At 63.5% G+C, this 18,572-nt stretch overlaps 1 protein-coding gene across 2 annotated transcripts in view; it reads left to right on the top strand.

Moving 5' to 3' along the window:
• The window catches only part of ADGRD1 (adhesion G protein-coupled receptor D1), a 92,553-nt gene that overhangs the window by 16,389 nt on the left and 57,592 nt on the right, over positions 1-18,572 (top strand). For both annotated transcript variants that reach the window (XM_039879212.1, XM_039879211.1), the window contains 9 exons: positions 612-791; positions 1,898-2,152; positions 5,570-5,634; positions 6,305-6,460; positions 7,712-7,771; positions 10,215-10,332; positions 11,178-11,288; positions 12,867-12,942; positions 17,484-17,625. In XM_039879212.1, coding sequence (XP_039735146.1) covers positions 612-791; positions 1,898-2,152; positions 5,570-5,634; positions 6,305-6,460; positions 7,712-7,771; positions 10,215-10,332; positions 11,178-11,288; positions 12,867-12,942; positions 17,484-17,625 — 1,163 coding nt within the window. The remainder of the gene's footprint in view (positions 1-611; positions 792-1,897; positions 2,153-5,569; positions 5,635-6,304; positions 6,461-7,711; positions 7,772-10,214; positions 10,333-11,177; positions 11,289-12,866; positions 12,943-17,483; positions 17,626-18,572) is intronic.

Here is an 18,572-nt window from a genome sequence, read left to right as displayed (position 1 = left end):
ACGAATCACATTAGGGCTTTGAACCCCCCAAAGTATAATACAATATAATTGTCACAATTAATATGATCACAAGACATTTGAACGACTCGTAACAAATATGTTGATTCATAAGGCATGACAAGATGGTTGGTAGGCGCCCAAGTTTATAATGGACGACAAACGTCTTTGAATTCGGCGATTCCCTAAAACTGTCCATCCTCTCATTCGAAGACGAGGTCCAAAGTCTAAATTTGGTGCCGTTTATATGAATCAGGTGCTGGGCAAATGGCCCTCACCTCTCTGCTCCCACCCCCGTCCCGGGCCTGAGTCGACCGGCTCTGTCCCTCGGCTGGCAGTGACCGGTCCCGGCTGTGAACGCCTCTGACTGGGACCCGTTCCAGTGGCATGTGATCTGAGACTCGGAAAAGGCCGGGGCGAGACCAGGGTTTGCGCACTCTATGAGGAGATGATTTATTTCAGAGACGCCGTCTCTAGAATGAGGAAAAAAATGCTGTTTTCGATGAAATTTAAAACGGAAATGAAAGAGCAGGGAGAGCTCCCGGGGGGGTCCCTGGGGCCGGCAGGCCGAGGCCCCGCCCTCCGGTGACGGCCGGCACCTTGCCTTTCCCCAGGGGTCACCTTCTCCTTTTTCTGGAAGACGCAAGGCGAGCAGGCCAGGCCCAGCCCCTCCGCCTACGGTGGACAGGTCATTTCCGACGGGTTCAAGATCTGCTCCAGCGGCGGCAAGGGCTCGGTGGAGCTGTACACGCGGGACAACTCCATGACGTGGGAGGCCACCTTCAGCCCGCCAGGTGAGAGTGCCGAGGCGGGGGTCGGGGCCAGGATCCCCGGGGAGAGGCGGGTGGCGGGCCTGACAGCAGGAGCCCGTGGCCCTGCGACCTCCTGGCGGCCTCCTATCTTTGAGCCCCTTTCCTTGTGGGGCTGCTCGGGAAGGCTTCCTGGAGGCGGTGAGGAGGCGGCCTCCACGCGGTCCCCTGACCACGAACGGACGGCGTGTCTGCGTGAGGCCACTCTGCACACGGGCCTGGGTTTCCGCATCTGCAGTGAGGACAGGCACAGTGTCACGGCACAGTCGGGGGTCACAGGCACGCTGCCTGGGGCTTACCCCTGGCGGTGGCTCCTCCTCCGGCCCCACCCCCGCCGGTCCAGCAGCGACAATGATTACAGTGCCCGTGGGGGCGGGGGAGCTTTGGGGACGGGGGGCTGAGATCTGGGGAGGAAGGCGGAGAGGAGGCAGGGCCGGGGGCCTGGGAGGTGTGTCGGGTGGTGCGAGGGGCCGGGGAGGGAAGCCCGGGGTGGGGTAGCAGAGCGAGGACCAGGGGTGCTCCGGCGGGACATGACGGAGTTCGGGGGTTCCCTTCGTGGCCCGTTGGAAGGTGCCGTGTGCCTGTCACAGCCACGGGCTGTGGAGCCAGCGGCCCGGGCTCTCCCCGCCCGTGCCTCAGTTTCCTCGTTCGTAACACGAGCCCGATGACAGGGTCGCATCCCAGGTGACTGAGACTTAAAGGACTGAATATGCGTGAGACCCAGAAGACAGGACCAGTGAGCACTTGTCCCGTGGGTGCCGCGCGCCAGGTCAAGCTCGTACTGCCCCCCGGAAAAGTGGAGCGAACCCAGCGAACATCCACTCTGAGCAAATCTGGCACATTGGTCCCCCGACCTGCAGGGCCAGACCCAACCCCTAACTCCCAGAACTGCTTCTGGAATTTGGGGGGTAGGAGGGGGTCTCCTCCCTGTGCCCCGAGGTCCTGAAGAAAGGTAGATCCGTGTTACAACCAATCTTAGGACTCACGACAGGCGACGAGGACCCACGGGCTTACGGCAGAGGGGCGCGCGCTGGAGCCGGGAATGTAGCGCGCTTCCCGCCTGCTCAGGGCGCCTGTCTCGCCCTCTGCAGGTCCCTACTGGACGCACGTCCTGTTCACATGGAAGTCCAAGGAGGGCCTGAAAGTCTACGTGAACGGCACCCTCAGCACCGCGGACCCCAGCGGCAAAGTGTCCCACACCTACGGGGAGCCGGAGGCCAGCCTCGTGATCGGGTCTGAGCAGGGCCAGGCCGGGCGCTACGAGAACAGGGCCTTCGACGAGTTCATCATCTGGGAGCGAGCTCTGACGCCGGATGAGGTCGCCATGTACTTCACGGCGGCCGTCGGTCAGTGAGGGGCGAGGGCGGGGGCTGGCGCCTGTTCCCGGGGACACCTGAGCATCCAGACCCCTCCCAGCATCACCCCCGCCCCCGGGGCAGCGGCCAGCACCGCGGGTGTGGCAGGCGTCCTGCTGCACCTTGTAAACACAGTGGTTCTTCCAGAAAACCTGTTCCCTGGCGGACGATTATAGAAAGCTCTGGGGGCAAACGTTCGGGGCCATTAGCGATGCCAGATTCACCGGCGGGCCCTCGGGGCGCCCCAGGGTGGCCCCTGCAGCTCAGCACAGGGCGATTGTCTGGATCAGGGACCTGAGGGCCAGGTGGGCCCAGGTTCAAGGCTTCACTCAGCCACGGTGCTCCGTGGCACCTGGAAGTCACGTGTGCTTTCACCGAGGTAGAACGCACGTGATGTCCACCCCCGGCCCTGCGAAGTGTGCCGGCCACTGGCGCTTACAATGGCCACGCCATTGTGCCACGGTCACCATCCCGTCCCAGAGGGCGGCCCTGCCCCGCGTCCCCGCCCCGAGCAGTGTTCACTTTCCACATCCGTGGGCTCGTGGTTCTGGGAACGCCACGCAGATGGGACCGCGTGGAACGAGGCCTTCTGCGCCTCGATCCCTCCAAACGAGTTTTCTCCTCCGCGGTGATGAGGACGGAGCCGCCCACGTGGTGGGGGGCGGGGGGTGGGGAAGGACAGGCCACAGGGCGTGAGCCTGTGGAGCCGCGTCCCGATGCATCTTAGCTGCTTTTGACACTCATTTATCTCCTCCCCACGTTCATTTTCATTCGCGAGTGAACGATCTGTTTTTACACTTTTACATGACGTGATCTGCCAAAACGTACCAGTCACCTAAACGATCGTTGGGTGTCTGCTGGGCTGACGCCCAGAGCAACAGGGGGTTCGGGACGGGGTGAAAGGCCGCGTCCAGGTCCCGGCCCGCACGCCCCGGGTTGACGCGGAGCCGCTCGGCTGCTGGGACCCTGCTGACCGTGTGACAGAAAACCCAATGCAATGACTCAAGCCAAGAAGGGAATTTCACATAATCAAAACAGCGGGAGGCTCTGCTAGAACCGGTTTGATCCAGCCGCTCAGATGCCCGGCCAGGAATCTCTCTGCTTTGGACCCTGCCCTCGGCTTTCTTGTGGTGACTGCCATATCCTCCAGGGTCATGTCCTCATCCTCCCACGACCTCTGCAGAAAGCAAGGAGCTGCTGTTTTTTGTCACCCGCTGCAGCAGTGCTGGCTGTGACTTGTCACTCCGTCTCAGCCAGAAGGCCGAGAAGCGACTGGCCGTGCTACGTCCATGTGTTTCCCAGGTGCCAGTTTCTGTGGCTGAGGGTGTGGACTCTGCTGAAAGCCTGGCTCCCAGTCCACCCTGACATGGCCGTGGGGTCAGCCTCGCTGGAGACACGTGGGGGACGAGCGGGGTGCTGGTCTCAGAAGCGTGGGGGACAGAAGCACAGGGGACAGACTCGTGGGGACAGACGTGGGGACGGCGGCTGTGCATGTGAAACCAGCCGTGTCCAGCATGGACTTTGACGACTCCATCTTTTGCCGAGAAAATGAAATCCATCCCCTTTCAGAGAAGTGACACAGGACAGACGATGGTGTCCTTTAGGAGCAAAGCGAGTCTCAGTCTGCTGCGTCTCATCACCCAGAGTCAGATCCGTCACTGCGCGGTGACCGAGATGCCGCTGTCTACGGAAAGCCGCCTGACAGTTTACTTCAGCGACGCTGGAAGGAGGCTCGCTGCTTCTGGTTCTGGTCACCGTCAGAGGACCCGTCACCGGGACGGCTCTGGGCGTGGGGACCCCCACATGGGCAGCATTTTGGGAGGGTGCTGTGCCTTCCCCCTGCCCGCGGGAAGGGGGTGTCTGGTTCCGTGAGGACCGAGGACACCGCTAGCAGGCAGTGTCCCTGGGACCACACGTCATCACGCCAGCCCTGCGCCTGTCGGATCCCGTGCCGTATGGGGGTGTCTCTGAAGGCAGGGTGCATGGTGAGAAGCACATGGAGAAGTGACCAGGGGAGACCACGTGCCACCACCCAGGCTGCCGGCTCAGAGTGGCCATGCTCGGATGGACAGCTGGGGCTGAGGCTGGCACTCTCCTGCTCTCGGGCCAGGCCAGGCCCAGCGAGGCCGTGTCCAGGGGACGAGGCTGACCTGCCCGTACGTGGAGCTGTCCAGGTGGGCGACCTTTTCCGACTCACTGCAGGTGGAGTGCTGTCACCTGTCACCTGCCGGGTTTGTGCTGCCATGGATGGCCGCTCCTGCAAACACCAGGGGAGCAGAGGCTGCTCAGGGTCGTGGGGCCGGCAAGCATCTCTCCCTGCACGCTGGAGACTCGCCCACTCAGCCACACACGCATGCGACGAGTCCCCAGGCAGGACTGACTGGGGACAGGGCGCGATCTCACGTCCCACCTGCCTCATGGGGTCATCGATTATGGGGAGGGCGGGCTCGCCAGACACCTGTTTGCTGTCCTCGACTTCACTGGGTGGACTCACGTGAGTTAGGTGTGAAGCGGACACGCTGCTCTGTGGGTCCTTGGCCCTCGAGGGATGGATGTCGCTCTCACTCGAAGAACGGTCTTTCGGCGTGTCCCCCAGCGTCACACCGTCTGCCCCCTCCAGCTAGCTACCCAGCCCCACCCAGCCCGAGGGGTCGGTTCCTCCTGGAGCTGATTAGAAGTGATGGGGTCATTTCCTCGGTGACCGTGGCAGCCCCCAGGGACGGCCCAGGATGAGGGGCAGCACTAGTTACGCCTGTGTTCGCATCCGGGAACAGCATGCAGCAGCTGGTGGCCAACGGGCCGGGAGCCGCCGGTCGTGGCTTCATCTCCAGTCTCGATGTCTTCACTGTTTGTAATTATTTATAATTAACCAAATTACCCATAATTGACGGTTTGTAAATATCCGTAATTAACCAAGCGGAGTCTTGAAGAAGAAGAGAACTGGATCCGCGGGGGGAGGGGCTCGGGAGGGCCGCCCCCCCTTACGGGGCCTTGCGCCGCCCGCCTGCGGGGCAGGTCTGCTGCATGAGCTGCTCGCCCCTGATGAGCGGCTTTTTATCTGTTTCGATCTCTCGCCAGTGCAGACGCACCCGAAGTCTGTTCCTTTGGGGTCTTGATTTATGTGAGATCCGCGAAAGTGTGTGTAAACCGTCTTTCTGCACGGCCCGCACGTGAAGGTGCTCGGAAGCCGTCGAGGGTGCCCGTGGAAGGACGACTGGACCCGGGCCCATGGCACCTGTCCGTCACGCGATTCGTTAGCCCTCTGCCTTTCCAGAACCGTTCCTGCTCAGAACGCCTCCGGGCTCTGACTGGTGTCCGAAGCCCGCAGGGCTCTGAGCAAGGACAGACTCCCTTAGGGGGACGGGGGTGCCGCGTTCGGCCTTCATCGAGCGTTGTATTTTTTTCCAGGAAAGCATGTTCTGTTGTCTTCGACGCCGCCGAGCCTCTCCCTGACGCCCGCCGCCGGCTCCCCGGTGAGCAGACGCACGTGTCTTTTGCCCCTGTATGTTGATGTCTTTGTGCCCGGGCTCAAAGCCAGGCCCGTTGGCGTCCCAGCCGACGGTCCGGCTGTCCCGAGGGCAGTGTCGTGTCCGGGGGAGAAGCTGGCGCTGAGGCTGGCGCTGAGTGACTGCGGGAAAACTCTCGCTCCAGCAGCCAGTGGTAGCCGTGGGTGCTGAGGCGTAATCAATGGCACGGAGGGGCTTCGTGGGGCCGGGGCGGGGTGCTGGGCTGCTCTCTGTGCCCCTCTGCTTGGACGTTGGAGCAGAGCATCCAGTCCCAGAGAAAACGCCCGCTCTGGGACCTGCGCGCGTGAGCAGACAACGTTCCTTCCCCGGGAACGTTAACGTGACCGTGAGCCCGCGGACGCTCGAACCCCCGTTGGGGCCGGTCCCAGCTCTGCCGTCCGTTTCCGTGCGCGTCTCCCCGGGCCCGGCCCCACCTGTCAGCCGGGCGCGTGTTCGTGAGGTTGTCAGGGGAACGAAGCGTCAACACGCGTAAGACGCTCACCGAAGGGCCGGGCTTGGCGTGGGCGCTGCGGTCGGCATTACGCGGGGTCGAGAGGCCCGCGGCCCCGCGGACACGTCCTATCGCGTCTCAAGTGAGTTCTTAGCAGGAAGTCACGCCTCTGGGCTCTTTTTCCAGACGCCCACCGACGCCTACTCTCGCGTCGTAGCCGGCCTGGCGGAGGAGAGGAAGCGCTTGCGGGGCGCCGGGCTCGTCCTGACCTACCTGCGCGACGTGTCCCGGAGCTTGCCCAGCGAATCCCTCTCGCGGGGCACGGCCCTGAACCTCACCGAGGTAAACGTTTCCGTGCCTGGGGGACTGGGGCCGGCAGACGTGGCCGACACATCTGTTCCATTTGACCTACACGGAGTTAAAAAAAAAGAAATTAGAAGCTTTTTCATAAAAGTCTGGATTTCGGGCTCGTCAGGAACGACCGGATAGTGTGTCGGCTCAGCCACCCCGACAGCGGGATGGGGTCCCTGCAGGGGACACGTGGGTCCTGTTTTGGTTCCCCCACGCCCGGCCAGCCCACCTGGCCCCTTGGGCGTTTGGTTGTAGCTCGTGGCGTCCACTCCACGGCCCTTGGCACCGGGCAAGAGGGGGCCGGGCGCGGGGCAGGTGGAGCCGTGGGGCCATCGGCCGCGGTCCGCACCGTGTGGCCAGCGCTGTGACCTGCGTCTCAGTGGGAATCCCCGAGCTGTCCACAGCCCTGTGTGAAGGCACCGTGTGCACGTTGTCATCGAGCGCTCGCTCGCCGGTGTCCTCAAAACACTGCCCCGGCCCAGGAGGGGGCGGTCCTGGGCTGGTGGGGGCTTGCCGCCCTCTGTCCCGGCACTGGGCCTCTCGGCCGACGTGCGGAGCGAGGGGACGTCGGTGAGGACAGGGTTCGGAGCGGGCTGCCCCGGGTCCGACGGCCAGTGCCACCCCCAGGCATTTGCCCTGTGCCTGCGGCCACCTCACTGTCCGCCGCCCCACCTCACGCCCTCCCGGGAGACGCAGAGGGGTTGGCGGCCATCCTGGCGTCCCCGTGCGTAGAGCAGCGAGGGCACCGCTGAGCTCTTCCCTGTTCCTAATGCTTTCCGGCTCCCTCGCTGAGCACAGGCCCAAGGAGGCTCGTGGAAAACCGCGTGTGGCGAAGCAGGACATCGCCGGGCACGGGGTCCCGCGAGGCTTCCTGCCCAGACGGCAGGAGTGAGAGCTGAGCCTCTCAGCTGTCACTCGCCCATCCACAGAACACGCTGGGCCCGGGGCCCGGGAGGGCCGAGGGCCACTTCCTGTCCGGGAGGCTCAGGGGCGGGGGGCTGACGACGGACCCATCGGGGCACAAAGTGTGCTGAGCCGGGGGGCCCTGGCAGACCCGCTTGGGCCCCTGCCCTGCGCCTTGGTGGAGTCATCCAGCCTCTGCGAGCCCCACTTTCCCCACCTGTGACCCGAGGGTGCTCTGGTCACCCGGGTCCCCCTGAGAGCATGGCTGGTAGATGGGCCAGTGCAGGTGACACGAGCTTGAGGCCGCACGCTGAGCAGTGTCCCTCCGTCTGCCCCCAGACCTTCCTAGGAACCGTGGGAGAGCTGCTTCTGCTGCCCAGCTGGACCGCGGCATCGGAGGTGAGAGAAAGTGCCCTTGACCGTCCACGCGTGCGCAGCTGGGGACCATTTGTCGTCTCGCCCAGCACCCGGGCGTCGGAGCTGGTCTGGGCGCCCCGTCCTTCCAGCGGCTCGAGCGCCGCGTGGGCAGTCACGCTGCGTCGCCGTCCTCCGCTCGGAGTGGGGAGAGGGTCACCTTGCTCGCGAGGGACGCTCACGCGCGGCCTCGTCTGCCACCTTGACGACGTATTCTTCTTGCCATCGCGTTGAAAGACCGTGAGGCTGCGTGGGAAAGGTGGACACGGGGCGGCACGTGCTTCCTGACCACGGGCGCGGAGGACAGAGCCGGCCCCGTGTCCCTCTGCACGCGGGGGGATTAGGAAAAAGTGAGGGGGCATCTTTTTTTTTTTTTAAAAAAAAGTGGCTTTACTGATTTTACGTACTTAAAAAATGATGCCCGTGAATGAGCTGTGAGGTTCGAAAGGGCAGGTCCCAGAGACACGCGAAGCGCCCGAAACCGTGAGTCCGAGGGACACCGGTCGCCGGCGCGCGTGTGCAGACCGTATGCTCCAGCTTCCAGGTCACTGCCACACGGACGCGTTCTGCCCACAGACTTCTCATCCGACGTGCCCTGTTTTTCCTTAGTTAAGTCAGGAGCACTTCCCAGTGCTTCTAAGCATCCCTCTGCCTGACACCCCGGCCAGGCTGGGTGACAAACGGGCCCTGCATCTCGGCGGCTCAGCCCAGCGGGAATTCACTTCTCGCTCATGCAAAGCCCCGTGGGGGTCAGAGGAGCCTCTTCTCAACCGAGGGACTCGGGACGCTGGCTCTGCCTGTCTTCCGATGCTTCCGCCTCATTGCTGACTTCCAAGGTCACCCGGCAGGGGCGGCGAAGGCCGAGGGGGACCCCTGACCGACTTGCCCAGAACCTGCAGCCACACCAGCGCTGTATCGAGGCGCTCACCCTGCTGCAGCCGTAAAAGCATAAAGACAGGAGGTAGGACGGCGCACTCATGCACCGACAGAAGACGTTTTATGGCCGCCGGGAAGGGTGAGGACGAGGCCCCGAGTCCGTGCCGGCCGGAGGCCGCGAGGACTCCTTCTCCCGTCCTCGACGAGGTTGCACGAGGGTTTGCATTTCACGGATTTTTATAGGAACTGTTTCAAATGCAGTGAGATCGGACTTCACATTGGCAAAGGGAGAGAAAAGGGGATATGAATTTAAGATCGATATAGTCTTACCTAGAAACAAATCTTTTAAAAGCTCGATGCTCCGGGGGCTGCCGTGTGCCGGGCTGAAGCCCAGGGCACCCCGAGGACGCCGGTGGAGGACCCGCACAAACACACCGAATTAGCTTTCTCCGAGGGCTCTGCCACAACGTAGAAATAATCACGAAACGATTCAGACTAAGGCGGGCTCCAAAGGGCGTGAAAGAGAAGGCAGGAGTCAGCCATGACCCGCAGAGCCGCGTGCCAGAGCAGGGCCGCAGGTGCCAGAGCAGGGCCACAGGTGCCAGAGCAGGGCCGCAGGTGCTCACCTGCGCTCGGCCGATGGCGGCCGGGCCCCGGGCCTAAAGTTGACCTCTGTGTCCTGTTCCCAGCTCGCTGGGTTCTCGCGAAGCCTGCGTTTGTGACAGAATGCTGGGGGCACTTAGCGGCAGGCAGGTGCTTTCTCAAGAAGGCGGGAAGGGGAGAAGGGGGTGACGGGGAGATTAGCAGCCGCCGCCCTCTCCCTGACAGACGTGTGTCTGACGACACGGGACGATCCGCCCGGAGCGAACGCGTGGGCACCGAGCTCTGCACGCTAGGCACTGAGCTGGCTGCAGAGATGGAGGGACCAGGAGGGACCCCTGCCTTCTTGGGGGCAGCGTCCACTGGCATCCTCTCTGCCTTCGGACCCAGAAGGGGTGACGAAGGCCCTTGGAGGGGAGGGAAAGTGCCAGGTGGGTCAAAGGGACTAGAGACAGCTTGGGGTGGTGGCGCCTCTAAAGCTTCTTGTCCCTCAGAGAGTAGGATGTGTCTGTTGCTGTCCTCGTGCCAGAGGCGACTCGAGGCTGACCGGCCCCTCCTCATGGGCAGGGGGTGGGTGTGGGTGGGGAGGGGCAGGTCAGAGACCTGCCGAGGTCCCTTGGTGAGTTCAGAGTGGAGCTACGACCTGGCCTGCCACCTGTGACTGGGCACAGACACCTGGCTGCCCAGGTCCACCTTCGCAGAGCTCGGTTGGGCTGAGCAGTCACTCCCGTGCCTATGAAGTGGGCGGTGGTGGCACTGCCTTCCGCCCCTCGTCACCTGGCCTCAGTGAGGACAGAGCCCGGCCCACGACGACTCAGCCGATGCTGGCGTCCGTCCTTCACACCCATGCACGGCGTGTGCACGAGCTTCCGCCCGTGCGTCTGGCACGTCCGTCCCGCACGGCGGCTGAGCGAGGCTGGTCTTCATCTCGCTCCTGCCGTGTCCTTCTCAGGACTCCGCCATGGTGCTGGCCTTGATAGAGACCGTGGACACCGTCATGGACCACATCGCCTGCCACCTGCACACCAGCGAGCCCCAGGTCACCGTCATTGGCTCCTCCTCCATGGCAGGTACTTGGCAGGTCGGCGGTGTAGACAGGCGGTGCAGGCGGGGAGGCAGGGGGCGGCTTCCCTGTGGACTGTGCCCCCCGTGACGCTGGTGCTGTCGCGTGCACACAGATACGCATGCGCACACACGCAGACTCGCGTGGAGCCTCGCACACCGCAGGCACAGACACCCGCTCTCTGTGGCCTTACGTGAGGACAGTGAGATCCCGGGGTGTGTTCGGCCGTGGTGTGCTCGTGGGACCGCGTCCGCGTCTGGCGGCGACTCGGGGGCCAGATTCATGCTGTGGGGCACTGTCTCAGTTCAGAAAGGAGCAGACATCAGCGGCTCCTTCAGATGTCTGTGGGAGGAAAGGGGCAGAGCTGGGGTCCCCAGAGCCACCTGGGGCTTGGCTTGAGTCTGCATGGCCGGGGTCACTGTCACGCAGCCCCAGGCCCTGCTGTGTAATGTCCAGGGAACATGGCGCTGCCGATGCCTGTCCACAGCAGCCGACCCTGGAAATAAGCCGAGTGACCCACGTGGGTTTTGTCACTGGAGCCTGTCGGCCAAGGTAGCTGCCTCCATGCAGTGACACTTGCCTGATGCCTAAAAGAAGTCCCCACTCAAGTGTCCCCACTCCTGTGTCTCACGGGGTCCCCCAGAGCTCGGCGAGGAGGAGCCCCCTCACACGACTGCACACAGTCAGGGATGAGAGGGAACGAGGGGCCTCAGGCGGAGAGCCCCCTGGGGCCATGTGGTCACAGGGTCACGCTCCTTGGGCTCGTTGTTCTGGGTCCCCATTCCCTAAGGGTGTCGTGGCCCCGGGCCACTCACTGCCCGCGTGCTGACCGCGCCCCTCTCCTGCCCTCAGAGTTCTCGGTGGCCCGGCTCCTGCCCAGTGCCGCGGACGCCTCCCACTACCGCTTCCCCGCCCAGGGCCACAGCTACATCGAGGTCCCGCACGAGGCCTTCCGCAGCCAAGGTGAGTGCGCTGGCCGCTGCGGGGCACGGCCTCCGCTCTCTGCAGCCCTCAGCCCGTGCAGGGCCGTGAGCTGGCACCTGGTGGAGGCACTGGCCACGGGCCTGGCCTGCTCCTGCAGGGGCTCAAAGAGCACCACGGGAAGCTCCTGAGACGGTCAATCGCGAGCTGACCCAGTCCCCTCCAGCCTCATGGAGCAGACCTGGAATGCGGGCTGAGAACCCGTGTTCCGACAGCCTCTCCAGATGTCCGGTCCCCCAGGAGGGACTCTGTGCATCCTCCCAGGTCTACACAGCTCGCCTGGGCCGAGTGTGAACAGGCGTGGCCCCTTCCCCTCCCCCGCTCAGGGAGGCCTCCGGCCGGTGTGTCTGCTCAGGGGCCGGGTTCTCCTCCTATGCAGGTCCGACAAGTGGCCGAGGGCACCCAGGTACCATCTCTGCCTCTGGGAGCTCCAGCAGGGGCCCAGGTGGCTCTGGCCATTTTTGCTGTGATGACTATTGGCCCTTCTGGTCCCTTGAAAAATGACTGTGCCTTCACAGGCACGTCGCTCTGTCCCAGGGGACCTCAGGCAATCAGGGGGAGTCAGGGAGTCTCAGCTCCCGACACTCTGGCCGGAGGACACGCGATTAGAGACTGGGCACCAAGGCCAGCCAGGTGGTGTGGGACCGTGGCGTCCCCACCCCCGCAAAGAGTCCTCACTCGCCAGCCCTCCGGGCCCACCTCTGCCCCCTCCACCGTCTCGTTTGCCTGTACGAAAGGTGCAGAGGGCTATCAGAGGGTCCAGCTCCCAGGGGACCGTCCCCCACATGCAGGCGAACTTCAGAAATGGGGGCACAGACGACGCCACGGCCCACCGACCACACACACGACCCCCCTCGCACCCACTGGGCTGTGTGGTCTGTGAGGAAGCCTCGAGTTTCCGAAATCGGCCACAGCCTCAGGTCTCCTCCATGTCCACACGTGGACACCTCTGACATGCAGCAGTGGGCTGTGCTGGTCACAGTATCGGTGCTGGGCACCGATTCCATGGCTGGAACCCTGGGCCTGGGTCCTGGTTCAGCCACTCACCGGCCTTGTGGCCTCGGGCAAGCTCTGATCCTGCCTGTGCCTCAGTGTCCTCATCTCTAAGATGGGGGCAGCCTTAGAGCCTGTCCCGTGATGCTATTGTGAGAATCAAACGGGCGAAGCCCTTGCACCATTTTGTGCCACACGGTATGACACGAATCGCTAAATATGTCCCTGAAATTAGCGCACTCAACGACCATCCCTGAACGGCTCAGCAGCTAGCAGCTTGCCCCCCGCCAAGCGAGCGGGGTGACTCCTGTCAAGGCAGGCGTGTGACAGAGGCGGGCATGTGACAGAGGCGGGGCCTGCGTCTGCTGCCCGGCCAGAGTTCCTGTCGCTGCAGGGCAGCAGACGAGGCGGCTCCGGGCCTGTTCGCTCGCGAGTGTCCTCCCCTTCTGCCCCGGTCCTGGGCGTGAGGGTCTGCGTTGCTGGACGAGGGGGTCTGGCTGGGGCTTTGCTCTTCCCCTTCTGGCCGGGGATGTTGACCAGTATCGCCGACCCTCCGCTTTTCCCCAGGCTGGACCACCATCGTGGGCCTTCTCTACCACACGATGTACCATCACTTGAGCCACATCCGGCCGGACAACACCAGGTGAGTCTCTCGGGGCGGGTGTGCGCGTGCTTGTGTACAGAGTGGCTCCCCTCTGTGACACCCCCACCTCCCACCTTCACACGCGTGCACAGCGCGTGTCAGAGAACTCCCGGGGCCTCACCGCTAGAGCGAGGGGACGCCATCGCCCTTGGAACTCCCACTCGGGGCTCAGCAAGCCCCAGGTTGAGAGTGCGATGCCCAGGAACACAGTCCGGGTCGCCGCGTCGACCTGCCTGGAACGAGCCGTGTGAGCCTGGACACACGACCCATCTGAGCCTCGGTTCCCACCTCTGCGGGCGGGAGGAGAGCGGCACGTGCCCACGCCCGCCAGGACTGTGCTGGCTGCATCGGCTGCCGCAGAAGGCTGGGAGCGGAGGGCTCATGGGGCCGGGAGGCAGGAGCAGGCTGGCTTCAGGCGTGGCTGGACGCAGGGACTCGAGGTGCTGTCTAGACCTGGTCTCTCTGCCTCTGGCCTCTATGCTCCTGTGTTGGCCCATGTCCAGGAAGGAGCTCCACGGAGGCACGGTCGGCTCCGGTAGCTTCAAGCCCACATGGGTTTGGGTCCTGACATCTCAGAAGGACAGGAGTCTCTTTCCTGAATGCTCCTGGGGAAACCCAGGGAGGTCTATGATTAGCTCGTTAGGGTCATGTGCCCATTCTGGCCCCCAATCATTGTGGCCAGAGGATCCTGCTCTCTCAGTGGCTAGCTCTACTCCCATGACTGCTCGTGGAAACCCAAGCAGAGCTGCGATGGGTCCTTTTGGGTCGTGTGCCCATCCTGACCCCCATGATTGTGGGTTAGAGGACCCTGCCCTCTCATTGGCCAGGCTTACTCACATCACCTCTTGTGGAGATCCAAGGAGAACTGTGATTGGTCCGTGTGGGTCATGTGCCCAGTTCTGGCCCCGCCCCCTTCATAAGGGCCAGAGGATCCTGCTCTCTCATTGGCCAGGTCTGCTCATATGACCCCCTGGGGCTTGAGGGTGGGTCAACCCACTCAGACCTCAGAGAGGGGCTGGTTGCCCCCCGGGGAGATAAAGGAGGCCGGATATCATCAGAGAGGGGTCCACTCGGCCCCTTTGACAGGGTCCCTGTGAGGGTCGAGGGGCAGAGCCCAGGGCCTGTGCAGAGAAAGTACCAGCAAGGTGTGAGCTGAGGGACACGTTTCTGCACTCGGTGTTTGGAGGGCGAAGCCATTTCTGAGGGGCTCCGTGGAGGGCGGCCGAAGCTCCTCTCCACCCCTGGTCCCGGGCACCTGGCCCTGCCCAGCCCAGAATAGGTGCCAGGAGAGAGAGGCATGAGCCTCACGGCACCTCCCACTGCGGGACAGGGCCTGGGGAGCCGGCGGCTGAGGGAGGGCATTCCTGCATGGTCCCCGCCTCCCGCCGTCCGCCCGCGGAAGACCCTGAGGATGAGTCCCAGACGCTGGCGCAGCAGCTAGGGGTTCAGCTTCATGACGCAGAGTGGGCGGCACTTTCAACACCGACGGATCATCGATAACTGATGCACGGCGCACATGCCTGAGCCCTGATGTCACACGCCTGCCCGCTACACTCCTCCCTGCTCCTGGAAGTGAGGGACAGCTCATCCTACCAAACCACCAGGGGGAGGGCGCGGTCCGGAAAGCAGCGGTCATGATCTTGCCACAGACCTGGCTGAGAAGCCGCCTTCTGGGTCCGATTGCCCGGGGAGGCCCGCACCCTGATGAGTTTCCTTATCGCCAAAGGAGGGGACCTGTCACTCCCTGCATGTGACTTCCAGAATTCTTCAGGAAAACCGTCAAAGACGACGTAACCCACTTTCCTCCGAAAGATGCTTTCTCAACTATTTGGGGAAAATTTCTCCAAACCCAAGACTATAAATGAAAAGTGGACCCGGCTTTGGCCCCTCTTGGTTTTTTTATAGCTCTCCCTTCTGAAGCTGAGCCCCTCTGAGGGCCCCGGCCAGGGACGTGCAGGGGGCGTGGCGTTCATACCACCATCCGCATTTTCTGTGACCAAGCAGAACTGTCGCTGTAGCCGGGTGTCGGCTGGCTTTTTCATAAAGGGCCAGATATAAATATTTTGGGCTTTACAAGCCTGACGTCTCTGCCACAGCTACTCAGCTCTGCCCTGGAGATGTGAAACCAGCCCCGGACCACATGTAAAGGAAGGGGAGCGGCTGTGTGCCAATAAAACTTTATTGACAAAACCAGGCGGGCTCCCAGGCCTACAGTTTGCACGCCCACGCTAGACACACCGCTGTATCAGGGCAGCAGCCGTGGACGAGGGCGAGGCCCGGCTGTGCTTGAAGCTTGGCAGATGGATGCCGGTCCCTCTGTCCCTCTGCCATCCTCCCTCCAGAAGCTTCCATGACCTGGGTCACAGAGACCAACTCTCACTGTTCCCTGCCACGCATGGGCAAATGCTCCCCGCCCCCAGCCCTCTGCCGCCAGCACCAACGCCCCGTCACCGCCAGGAGCCCGTCCAGGTCCTCAACTGTTTTCCTGATGTCGAAACGGACTTATTTTTCCACGACGAGAACATGTTTTTATGTGTCGACTCTTCAGCTCAGGTGGCGTTCTGAAGTCAGTGTTCAATGCAAAGCATCGCCCGAGCAGCTCACGAGCGTGGCCTCTGCCGGGTCCCCCCTCCCGCAGGCGAGAGGGCAAGAGGAGCAGGGGCGGGGCCGGCGCACGGCGCGGGGCGCACGGTGCGGGGCGCACGGTGCGGGGCACACGGCGCGGGGCGCACGGTGCGGGGCGGGCTCCTGTTCCCTGGCTCTCCTCTCCCAGCTGGTGCCCCGATGGGCTGCGGGACTTGGGCAGACGCCTGTGTTCTCCCCTCTGCAGTAAGGGTGACAGGACGGATTTCCGAGGGCCACCGTGAGCTCTGCGTGAATTCCCCGCTTAGACGAAGCCAAGGGCCCTTGACCGTGGTACGCAGCGCCTGCTTTTATCCGGGAGGTGACTGGGTGTCCTCAGCATTCGCCTTTAGGAGAGCTTCCCAGCTCCACGCGTGACTAGGAGCAGCTGAGCAGAGTCACGGGGCGGCAGAGTTCTGGGGCCCAGCTGCCTGCATGGCGACTTCCACCCACACCGTGCATAGCCTTCCCACGGTTATGGCTTTTTTGCGAGAATGGAAGGACGTAGTGGAATCGTAATGTCCTTTAAACCCCCGGGGACAGAGTTGGGATCTAAGGGCACGTGAGTTTGACACACGAGGCGCGGGACAGGGCTGGACGACCTGCCCATCTCCACGGCCAAGCCCAGGGAGGCCACTGCCGGGGGACAGCATCCGACCGTCCACACGTCTGCAGGGCAGCGGCTTAGCATGCTCCTGCAGAGCCGCCTGGAGGGTCCTTCAGGGCGTGCTGTTCCCTGGCCCCACAGTGATGGGGACTGTGTGGCTCCTACTGAGGCTCACGCGGTATCAAGTTCGGACTGGCCAAGAAGGAAGCGCGGCCGTCCAAGACTCAAATGCTTGCAACAGCCATTCACCGACAGCGTACTACGTGCCGGCAAGGCTAGGGTCAGGTGGACAGGCAGAGGCACTTCGGGCACTCAATTCAGAGCGCTACCCACCTGCGGAGTCCTGTCGAGCCGCACGTGCCAGACCCCCTGTGCCACCGGCCTAAACCCTGCACCCCAGCCTCCTTGCCTACCTCACCCCAGCCCTGGTCCTGCATGTTGTCTTAGCCTCGGCTGCACGAGACAAGCACTGTGAGTCTCGGCGTTCTGCCGATTGGTTTGGAGGAGACAGAAAACCCAGTCGAACCCGTTTTGAACAAAGGGGAATCTTATTAGATCACAGAAGCTGAAAGGTGCGGGGTTGACTGGCTTCAGGAGCAGCTTGATCCAGCGTCCAGTTGCTGTCCCTCGGCCCCATCTCAGCTCAGCCTCTCCCCTCACGTCTGATCCAGGACCTCGTCCTTCAGGGCCGACACGAAGCAGAGAGAAGTGACAATCTCTGACCCAGCATTTCCCGTCTGACTCTTGGAGTCAATAGCAGAGCTCGTGGGCTGCAGGTGGGGACGGTGCTGGTCACCTGGTGGGAAATGGGAGCCTCTATCAGGAGAAGAATGACCAGAAGCTGGGCAGCAAGGTGGCAGGTGTCCCCCACACAGCTCTTCATGACGCCATGCTGTCACCAGGGAGATTGAAGTGCAGACACAATGGGTTGCTTACCCAGCGTCGTGCAGTGGGTGACGTGGATCGCTGACCTTCAAACCTGTTGTTTGCCCTTGTGTTCTCCATGCCCTCTGGGCCCCTCCCCCGTGAGGTGGTGACTCGTGAGGTCAGGGCCTGGCTCACTGTGGTGACACCGCCACACCTTCCAGAGGGCAGGTTCTGGATGATCGAACCCAAGCTGCGGGTTAGAACACTGAACCGCAGGACCAGCACCAGCCCCGCCTGGAAGGGAGCAGCGGGCACCGCCTGGCGGAAACCCAGCCTCCTCCCCGCAGGGACCCGGGTCTCAAACCCTTCAGGCTTCCCGCCCGTTCCAACCCCGGGTCTCGCTGTGTCCCCTCCTCCGGGTGACAATTCTTCGTCTCTTTCCCAGGATTGCCGAGGCAGCGAGCTACAAGGGCTGCCCGCTGTCTGCCGCCAGCCCTCTCATCTCCCTGGAGGTGGCCCCGCCGCCCGCCCTGTCCCAGAACTTGTCGGGCTCCCCGCTTGTCACCGTCCGGCTCCAGCACACACTGGTGAGTTCCAGAGCGTCCGCCCTCGTGTGCGTCTTTGATCTGGTTTCCCATCGAGCGATGTTTGGTGACCGTGTGATCTTCGGGGCGTTGGTGCCCAAACGGGTGTTTTTCTGTCACCGGAACTCCTTCTCGGGGACCGCGTCTGAAGTGCGGTGGGAAGTCCCTCGGATGGCGTGGGGCTGGCACGCGGTCTGGACGTTGGGTAACGAGGCCTCTGAGGCCGGATGCAGCTTCACAGGTGTGTGGGGGGGGCGCTTCTGCCCGCCACGAAACGCCCTTTTCGGAGCTGGGGGTAGAGTGGCCAGCTCTCACTGCCCGCGATGCCGGCCGCTGGCGAGACGAGGAGCGAGGTCCGTCGTGCCACGCGCCCCATCGCTGGCCGAGTGAGAAGGACGAGTGAGCTGGGGGTGCGGCGTGCACCGTCCTCCGGGAAAGGTGCCGCTTCCCTTGAGCCACGGTTTCGTCCTGAGACACAGCGTCGCTTCAGTTCCCCGCGGCAGTGGGTCTTCAGGGCGTTTTTAAAGGACGCAGGTCTGTGGCCGCTGGACGGCAGACTGAGTGTGTCCCCCACCCCGGCCCCCGCGCCCGCGCCCGGGGTTTTCCGTTCCCGCCCATCCCCCGGCATTAACCGGGGACCTGCCGTGTGCCGGACACCTGTGTCTTCCCGCCCTGCTCTGCGGGGACGCCCGCGGGCTGCCGAGCGAGGCTGTTCCTGCCCCCGGCCCGGCCTGCGCCCCATCCCTGACCCCCGAGGAGCCAGCCCCGCCGGCTGTCCAGCCGTCCAGCTTGGCCAGCGTCCACGCTTGGGCTTCCCCGGGCTGGGAGGCTGCCACCATCCCGTCCTCACCCGCACGCTCACACGGGTCCCTTCACCCTCCCCACCCTCTCCCTCCTCAGGGGAGACGTCGCCTCCTCTGTCCTGAGCGAACAATTCTTCAAGGACCCAC

This window comes from Pteropus medius, unplaced genomic scaffold, assembly GCF_902729225.1.
Source record: "Pteropus medius unplaced genomic scaffold, Ma_sr-lr_union100, whole genome shotgun sequence".
Classification (NCBI taxonomy): domain Eukaryota; kingdom Metazoa; phylum Chordata; class Mammalia; order Chiroptera; family Pteropodidae; genus Pteropus; species Pteropus medius.
The sequence above is the reverse complement of the archived record's forward strand: the minus strand, read 5'-3'. Positions and strand labels throughout refer to the sequence as shown.